The 10,132-nt window shown below is 33.6% G+C and overlaps 1 protein-coding gene across 1 annotated transcript in view; it reads right to left on the reverse strand.

Annotated features, from left to right (window-relative positions):
* Nucleotides 1-996: 996 nt before the first annotated feature.
* The window catches only part of LOC111639564 (dynein light chain roadblock-type 2-like), a 16,239-nt gene continuing 7,103 nt past the window's right edge, over nucleotides 997-10,132 (reverse strand). The window contains exons 3-4 of the mRNA XM_023385450.1: nucleotides 2,362-2,529; nucleotides 997-1,531 (exon numbers count right to left, since the gene is read on the reverse strand). Coding sequence (XP_023241218.1) covers nucleotides 1,488-1,531; nucleotides 2,362-2,529 — 212 coding nt within the window. The 3' untranslated portion in view covers nucleotides 997-1,487. The remainder of the gene's footprint in view (nucleotides 1,532-2,361; nucleotides 2,530-10,132) is intronic.

Consider the following 10,132-nt stretch of genomic DNA (forward strand, 5'->3'; position numbering starts at 1 on the left):
TTGCTGAATCAACACAATCATCATTTGCATAATAACATGTTAGAAAGTATAATAAATTCTTGTCAAAATCAGCATCAGAATACCAAAGATGCATGATATATAATTTTAAAAGAATGCTATATTATTATTGTATACCACCTATAAGCTTTTTGATGACTGGAGAAAAAATGATTGATTCAATCTTACATAAAAGAAAACCTTCATTATCTCATCATCAGCAATCATCAGATACAAACAACACTCTTGTCACATACTACTACTACTGACTTGAATGGTTCCTAACCTGAGTGAGAACAGCATCTGTTCAACCAAAATAACAATAATAATATTTAAAAAAACAAAGAAATCCTCTAAGCAAACACAAATCTGACAAAATTCTAAATATTTGAATAGAAATTACAAATACAATACTTGATTCTGGTACAAACTACTCAACAATAGAGTATAAATAACTAGTCATTAATACCTGTTACCTCCTAATGAATAACAAATACTAAGTATGAATATCTACACCATTTCTCAAAAAGTAAGATTTGCACATCACTAACAGGTAATAACTAAATACTGTAATAAGTACCAATATCTATCTGTGAATAAGTAATGGTAGTAACAGAGAGGCAGTAAGAAGTAGTAACACATTTGCATCACTTCTGAGCTTATATCAAAACAGCAGTTGATCTAATTGGGCTGCAATTTGAAAAAATTGTAGACCAATAAATTCCCACTGTCATCAATCTGTCTTTCCTTAATTTCCAGAACAGAGTTAGATGACAGGCAAGACCAGATATGGAAACCTTAGGGCAGGAGGCCCCAATTAACTATATATGAACTTCCCATGCAAACTGGAAGCCATGTTATTTCAATTCAAAAAATGTTCCCCCGAAAGGTGTTAGATAGATTACCGGCACAACTCTATTGTTAAAGGATGAACAGGGGCAAGCCACTACTAATTTGATGTGGTGAACATACATTTTAAATTAAATAAATGAAAAATGATTAAAAATTGCAGCTCCGCATTGTGACTATGTCACAATAAATAACTGTTCGTTTATTCTATCTACCTAGTGATTTACAGCAAAATTAATTTTTAATCAATCTATTATAATTTTTTAAACACAGTTTTTTAATCTAGATATTCAAAACATTTCTTGGATAAAAATTCAGCCGATGGTTATTGAAATATTATATAAATTATATATAATTATTAATAAAAATACAAATTATATTTCATAATACAAAACAAGACATAACCATACATGTGTTTTTATCAGAACCGTATCGCAAGTTTCCTGTCAGCATCAGTTCCAGCATTTAATTTATTATGATATCAAATTTTTAAGTGAGAAATTATTCTTATGACATTTAAATACATTAGTCAAAATTTGTAGACTCGAGTGCATTAACAATATATAATTTTGATACTTAGAAAAAGATATTTTGTAATTAAATATTTTAATCATGTACACCTTACAGGCTCACAATGTTAGCTATTCTGATGGATTCTGGATAACAATAAGGAGGTATTCTTTATCTGCAAAATAATTATTTAAATAAATAAGAATCAAAATATTGTAATTAATTTTTGTTTTTGAAAAGAGTGAAATTTGATATAAATGTACAGTAGATATTTTACACTTTGATAAGATTAGGCTGTGAGGTGACTAGTAATGAAAATCAGGGACTTCCAAAATACTACCATTTTAAATTATTGTAATTATCTTAATTATTATCCAAGAAGTATTGACATGACAACCATGCAAGATTTTCTCCTATTTGCATTTGAATGTCTCTTTGTCTACTGCCTCTAGGAAGCACCATAAATGAAAAGTGTGACTCCAAAACTGAAAAGGCAATTTATGTTCTGCAGTCAGTAAAGTCAGAATCATTCATCATTGTGCAAAATGAGTAGGCTGCAGGAGCCATAGAATTGTAGCAGCCATGAAAGAAGTAACAATGAATTTGCCATAAAAAGTAAAAAAAAAATTTCAGTATCGGTTAGATGCCTGTGTGATGAAAGACATGCAAATTGAGAACATATAATGGGCAAATTTGAAACTTGGATAGTTTTCCAATGTTTAATTACATTACAAAATGCTTGGATAATAATTAACATAATTACAATGATTTAAAATGGAAGCATTCTTTATGGAAAACCATGTATATAAAATCTCATCAAATATAATTTCAATTCTAATTGTTTTCTTGAAAGAAAATATTTTTAGAAATTCTAGTTCCAACATAAGAATTGAACAAGAAAAATATCTTATGATTATTGCACTATTGAAATAATGTGTAATTAATTATAAGTACAAAAGTTCTGTGTATAAATACATGAACAATTTACAAGAGAATAAAATATACCTGGTGCAATCATAATTTCATTCTTTTTTGAACGGATTCGAAGAAATGTAAGATCGTTTGTGGGATCGATCTCTCTTACGGTGTTTCTTGCTCTCTCCACAAGTTGCGTCATAAGACCAGCATACTGAGTTGTAGTCGTATTATCTAAAGATGTTTTAATAGGAACACCTAGAACAGATAAAGTTAGATTTCAACAACACATGCATCAATTAAGCAAACTGTTTAAAAATAGAAATAAAAACTTATCATTTATGTAAAAATATGAAATTGAGTGTAATTTTATTCATTTGAAAACATCCTTGTTGAAGTGTAGTCTTGTAAATTCATAAAACAGTTTAATTTATAGCTTTATAATAGTGTGAAAAATCCTATGATATTTGAATATATGTTCTACTTTTATATTACTGCTATGCAAATACTATAAGTTTGTTATTTAAACACACAAATGTTACCATTCTTATGCAGTAAAGTATACCCAAAATTATATGTTAATCAAATGATAATGCCAGATTTGTCAAACCATAACTTAGGTTACCAAGTATATAAATATAAATACAGTAATTTGGACTAAAAGTAAGTGATTAAGTGATCATCTTGTATTAAATTTAATAATTAGAATTAAATTATTTAAAATATTTTGGAAGAAAAGTTGGATCCAAAGCAGGATGCAAGTTATCACTTAATTAGCATTGTTATTCTCACATTAACTTTGCTGTAAGAAAAGTTAAGAAAAGAAAATATAATTCTATAAGAAAAACCACAAAAGTAAAGCATATTCTGTATGCTCACCTTTATTCATTCATAAATTTATACATATTAATCACAATTCGTTCTAGACTGCATCTATAATATAATCGAGACGGATTGATAATAATAATAATAATAATAATAACACAGCCACCGGTGTGAACCGAGTAAAACTCACTAAACTCAACATAATAATAATAAGCGCACAGCCCAAATGACTCTCCCATGGTCACCACCTGGTCGTGGTGGGAGAGCCCAGTAGTTTTACAGATCCATAGGGCAATGCAGGCTGGAGCACAAGCTCCTGGTAGGGACACCCATGCCAGTAAGGTCTATGGGGAGAAATGAAGCTAAGAGTGACCACACACCCACATTCTGAAACCTGACCAACTCCCGCTGTTCATCCCCGCGAACTCCTCTGACCCCTTTATCTACAAAATGGCGGCTTTCCGGGCCCTTACCAGACGGGCCTTCACACACCACACACATCTGCGCGACGCATGGTTGGAGATCCGACGCATAGAAAAAATTGCCAAGGAACATGGTTATAGTAAAGCCTTGGTCCGTGGTTTAGCACGTGCATGCGCCCGCCGCCCCCTAGCCGCAGGGACTGCCCCCTACCATCGCCGGACGACAACCGTCAACCGGATGGGAATGCGAGACGCACGGTCGTCCGCTTCAACCGGCATCTAGACCCCTTATATAGAGAGATCGCTAACAACAACCGCACCAAAATCGCGTACTTAAGAACCGGCACGCTTTACGACTTGCTGCGCAATGCAAAGGACGCGATGGATCTCACCAGGGCCCCGGGTGTTTACTCCATTCCCGTGCGGGATGACAGATTCAATAGAGACTTAGTTTACATTGGCTCCACCATCCGATCAACACAGAAATGAATACGAGAACACCAAGCTGACATTAAGCATAAAAGACACACCACTGCCTTATTGACCTATGTCACCGACCCTGAAATAAGGGCGGACTTCCGGAACACCAAACTTATCAGACCCGCGTTCCGCGCTGATCACATCCGGCACCTGGAGACCTGGGAGATTCACAAAGCTATCATGGGGGGCAACTGCATCAACTACAGGGATGGGGAAACACTTGCACAGGCGTGGAGGTATTTATTCGAGGAGTTCGAGCAACGACGGTTGGAGGGGTGAAACCCGACGCACACGTTTATTTATTTACATCGTTGGCAACATCGTTACAACGGTCGGGTCGAAACACGGCCAGTCACCACCTGAAGCAGACCTCGGTGGAGGTCGAAAGTACTTGTAAAATTTACTAGTGACATAACACTCGTAAAAAAAAAAGTTTTTCGTGGGTTGTTATTATTCAACGCAGTGTTAAGTTGTTGGAAGTCGTTTATCTTAGATTATTTTCAGCTTTGAAAATAATTAAAGTTGATTTAAGGGCATCTATGAAGGAGGATTTAATTGAAGCTATTTTGTTTCTTAGAACCATTATATAAAATTCAAAATTATAAATGTAATTTAGTTTTTTTTTTATTTAAATGAAAATATAAAATAAATTTTCTTATTAATTTTTTAAAATGTTTTGTATTTTGTTATAATTCATTTATTTTAAATACAAAATGCAGCAATTTAATTTATTAAATATGTAGTTTTCGTTGTAGTAGTTGTGTTTACTAGTTAAATTATTTTGACCAAATTGAACTTGAATATTTTTGAATCATTCTTTTATTGTCTCTGCTCTAAATAAGTACTCTATTTTTCTGAATAAGCCAGACTAATTGATCAAAGTATATATTTTTCTTTTCTCAACAAGGGGCTGAAGCAACTAGATCGCATACTTTTTAGTTGAACTAACTTTTCTGCAAAGGTGAAATTGAAGTACATATGCTGTAGAATAAAGATATGTAAATGTAGAATATTATTGCCCCTTCTCGCCTCTTATTAAACATTTGTTAAAAAATTAATTTTTTTATACAAATAAATATTGTTGCACCGGCTTCGGAGGAGACTAGCATGATGGTGCGAAGAGTGGCAAAACAAAAAAGAATGATTCAAAAAAAGAAGAATAATTCGGAAGAAAAAGAACAGTTCGAAATAAAAAAAAACGTTGGAGAAGTCTTTCTTTTAACGAGAGCTATAAAGATTTTGTTGTTAGTGTGTGTAAAAAGTGTCAGTTTCGGTAAACTGTATTCTGAATTTATATCCTGAGCCCCACAGCTCATAACAAATTTGTGTCAGGAGTGCGATATAAATCATTCCGGTTATGCCGAAATAAGACACTCAAGGGATTTGTACACGAAGCCAACAGCGACAGCAGGTGATGAATCAGCGGCATTTTAGTGAATTTTCTGATCGGACATTAGATAGCCAGCAAACAACTGACTCTGTTTTAACTGCCAGCACCCAATTAAAACCAATTTCTACAAAAATTAAAAAACAAATAACTGTCTCTCAAAACAATTATAGTTTCATGTGGACCAGAGCACACGAAGGAACTATCAGGAATGAGAGCGGATGAATTGGCTAAGTCGGCCACTAATGACCAAAATTTAACGATATCATACAACAAAATTAGTTTACAGACAGCTAAGAAACTTTTATGGAATGATGTTTTGTATAAATGGCAGCAGAAATGGAATACATACAAAGAGAAAACTATGTACAAGTTCTTCCCAATTATAAAGGACATATACAAATATCATTGGATACAACCTACACACTTATTAACACAATTCTTCACTGATCATGGAAAATTTGCAAAGTACTTAAATAGATTTGCAAACTTAANTATTTTAGCATTCGTTATAACTGGATTCTTTACTTCGAATGTTTTTGAAAAATATGGAATGTGCCATGGAAGGAATTTACGTGTTATTTCAAATATAATTTTTACCAATGGGGATTCGTTGTGTGCAATACCTCATAAAATTTATCTTATAAAATATATTATGATTTATCGTCAATTAAAAATTGCCATGCTGCCGAGAGATTTATTTCTTCTTTGAAATTAATGCATGCGGATTTGCGATCGGCTTAAAAGATTTCCACTGCCTCCAAAGTTTTTAGTTGTTCCGGGTGTTGGGTGGTGCGAATAACATGCGCTTCATCGAAGAAAGGAGTGATGTCCGGGTTCGTCGCATACGTAGATAGGGCTGTTGTACATTTATTATGTTCAATGTCTGATTTATGCTCTTTTAATCTTGTGGCCAATGAATGCTTGGTGGATCCGATATACACTAAAGGCCTATCCCATCTGTTATCTTTTAATGGAATACTGTATATCCCTGGAAGCCTATTTGGGTTCGAATTGTCCTTCCCGTTCCTTAATAAATTTATCTTTGGAAAGCTGAGCCGGATATAGATCATTTTATGAAATCTATGAACAACAACCCATATGGCCTCGTAGTGGAACTAGAACAACTTAGTAAGGATAAAGTACACTTCTTGGATATAGTCATAGATATGAAAGAAAGGGCGGTACAAACTTATGTATACAGAAAACCTACAGCGATATCAACGTATATACCTTATGAATCTTGTGACCCATTTTCTTATAAGATAGCGGCGTTTAGAGCATTAGTAGAAAGAGCATATATGGATTCTTCCACCTCCCAAGCCCTCCAACGAGAATTAAATTACATTAGGAAGATCACTAAAAACCATGGTTACAGCAATATTATAAAAAGTTTATGTAAGCAGCACCGGCGTTTGCAGAATCGTGTAGAAGAAAAGGTAGAGGTACTAAATAATGAAAATGAAGATAGCGTAGAGAGGGTACCAATAACGTATAACCCGCATCTAAAGGCAATATACGAAAAAATTGCAAAAACAAAAGGAATTAAAATTGTATACAAAAGAAACCCAACCATTTACAGTTTATTAAGGAATGGGAAGGACAATTCAAACCCAAATAGGCTTCCAGGGATATACAGTATTCCATTAAAAGATAACAGATGGGATAGACCTTTAGTGTATATCGGATCCACCAAGCGTTCATTGGCCACAAGATTAAAAGAGCATAAATCAGACATTGAACAAAATAAATGTACAACAGCCCTATCTACGTATGCGACGAACCCGGACACCACTCCTTTCTTCGATGAAGCGCATGTTATTCGCACCACCCAACACCCGGAACAACTAAAAACTTTGGAGGCAGTGGAAATCTTTTAAGCCGATCGCAAATCTGCATGCATTAATTTCAAAGAAGAAATAAATCTCTCGGCAGCATGGCAATTTTTAATTGACGATANGAATCACTTATTCAATTGCAACAAAAATAACATAATAAATTACTATTATTTACCATATATAGTAAATATAAATTGTTTTATGAATAATATGAAATGCTACACTAGTGATTGGAGCACTTACCCAACAACAATCCCTATTTAAATTTCATCCTCTTCAAAGAGAAATTCATATTGGTAAATTAGAAACATCTTAATACACTTAGCTATAAAACTAGTTAAATGTGTTAATGTGCCAAATTTATATTAAAAAAATCCTGCAACGAGTTGCTTAACTTACCTGACAATATTTGGTGAAACCATCTGTTATGATATTTTATTAAAAAAGTGCTTTATATATTTTTAATTATTATAAAATGGCAAAAAACTTAATTTTGAGGATAGAAATAGGTTTTATAAAAAACCGTAAATGCTAATAACAAGCAAAATTCTCATTAAGTCAGACCCTATTTGAGATATGACACCACCCCTCAACTTTTAATCACCAAAATTTAATAGCATCAATCCCCCTACACAAACCTCCCTGAAAAGTTTCGACAAAAAGCACAGGAGTTATTAAACTTCAAAGAGGATAAACAAAATCGTGCCACCACACACACATCCATACATACAGAAAAAATCCCCAAATCTTTTTGCATTTCTCAACATTTCAAGATCTCAAGTCCAAAAATATAAAAATCTTAGGGGGGTCATTTTTTGACCAGCCATAATACTTTCCCTATTATGTATAACAGCTAGGAATGTAAAAATTATAATTTGATATTTTAATTATAAAGTAAAACTAATTGTTCAAATTATATTTTTTCTTTTCTTATACATTTTTCAGGAAAATGATAAGAATTTTCTTTAAATTTATATAAAATGATGCATTATTTATGTAAGAAAGAAAGATTTTATTATCTCATCTAATCTATCTAAATCTATTATGATCCAATTGTTCAGTACTTATCCCAGTCCTAAGCTGTATTATCAACTGTCAAAACAAAATCGTAACTGTTAGCATGCAGATATTTGCTAACAGTTACATTATGTAGACTTCTACTGAGATGTCTTACCTCCACGGTCTTCAATATCTCTTAACTAACTTTCAGCTTTACTTCAATATCATGTGATTGTGCATTTGCGTAATTGTGGTTATTATTCTGTGTGTGTGCATGTGTGTAAATATAAACCTTATCTGAAAGCTACGTTATTTTAAGCTACTATTAAAATAATTATTAATTAACCAAATTACAGAATTTGCCCTAAGGAGAGGTAGTTTAAATTCTGTACTAATGAATGTAATTCTATAACTAGTGTGAAAGCAATCTTTTTTTTAGATATGTTTGGCTATAGCTTACATCTATATATATATAAATGGACATGTATGTCCCTATATTTCACTTTTTCGCCAAAACTACACATCGCACGTGAATGGTGTTTGTATGTGGTGGTAGCCCTAAGTCTCCATTCGTGCATAGGGGTGGTTGCATCTCGATAGCTATAAGGGTGCGGGAGATATGAGGCTGAAAGTGGTTGAAAGTGGCTTTCTATTTCGAATGTTTTGTTCGAATTAAATTCGAACATAAAATTCGAATATTGATTTGATTAGAGAGTGGACTGTTCCGTGAAGCAGAGTGCAGTGTAAAAGTCGAGCTCCTGGATTTTTTGAGTTCTTGATGTCTTAAAGTGATTTTAATGCGATATTTTGTGTATTACCTGATTGATCTTTTTGTGGTGACTCTGTGGATATAAAAATTTTATTGTGGACCCATTTTTCCCGAAATATGGATTAACTAAAGTGCAGGATATACGGATCAATTTACCGGACGATTAAAGATCGATTTCCCGGAACTGATGACGTCGATGGAACCACTGACCTGTGGTGAGTAGGCCACCCAAGTTTGGTTGGAATTGGCCCATTAGTTTTTTGGATAATAAGGGTTACACTTGTGGAACTTAGAGGCCCACACCGGGTCAGTTTTCTTCCATCCCCCAATTAATTTGTGTTTATCGGACAGTAGACTTTTCTGGACACATCCTGTGAAAATTCTGTTTAGAAATCTGCTTTAGTTTTTAAGTTATTGTAGTTTTTATTTAAGAAGCTTGTTCTCACTGGACGTTCGGGTCATTGACCCCAACGGACTCCAACGGCTTTTGACAACAGACTGCTCGGCGCCGGACTTTAACGGAATAGAAAGTGTTTACGTTTTATTTAAGGTCGTATTTATTGGAACTTTAGATTTATTTTGCTGTTTAATTAAAATGTCTGAAAGTTTAGTTGAAGAATTTATGAGTCAATCAAATGATTAATATGCTTTCTTACCACACCGGGTTGTATAACTTCACAACCAACAACTGTCTACCCTTAACCATTAACCGGTGCGAAATTCTTTAAAATCGGCGAACGTTTTCGATTCCCCTCCTGGGATCTTCTTCAGGCTTACTTCTTTATATCTTTCGTTATAACCGGATTCTTTAATTCGAATGTTTTTGAAAAAACGTAACGTGCTATTTTTCGAAAAAATTCCGAAAACGGAAGGAATCCACTTGTTATTTCAAATGTAATTTTCTACCAATGGGGAATCATTGTGTGCATTACGTCATAAAACTTGTCTTATAAACTATATTATGATTTATCGTCAATTAAAAATTGCCATGCTGCAGAGAGATTTATTTCTTCTTTGAAATTAATGCATGCGGATTTACGATCGGCTTTAAATATTTCCAGTGCCTCCAAAGTTCTTAGTTGTTCCGTGTGTTGGGTGGTGCGAATAACATGCGCTTCATCGAAGAAAGGTGTGATGTCCG

The sequence above is a fragment of the Centruroides sculpturatus genome, unplaced genomic scaffold (genome assembly GCF_000671375.1).
Source record: "Centruroides sculpturatus isolate CEXI.00-Female unplaced genomic scaffold, Cexi_2.0 scaffold974, whole genome shotgun sequence".
Classification (NCBI taxonomy): domain Eukaryota; kingdom Metazoa; phylum Arthropoda; class Arachnida; order Scorpiones; family Buthidae; genus Centruroides; species Centruroides sculpturatus.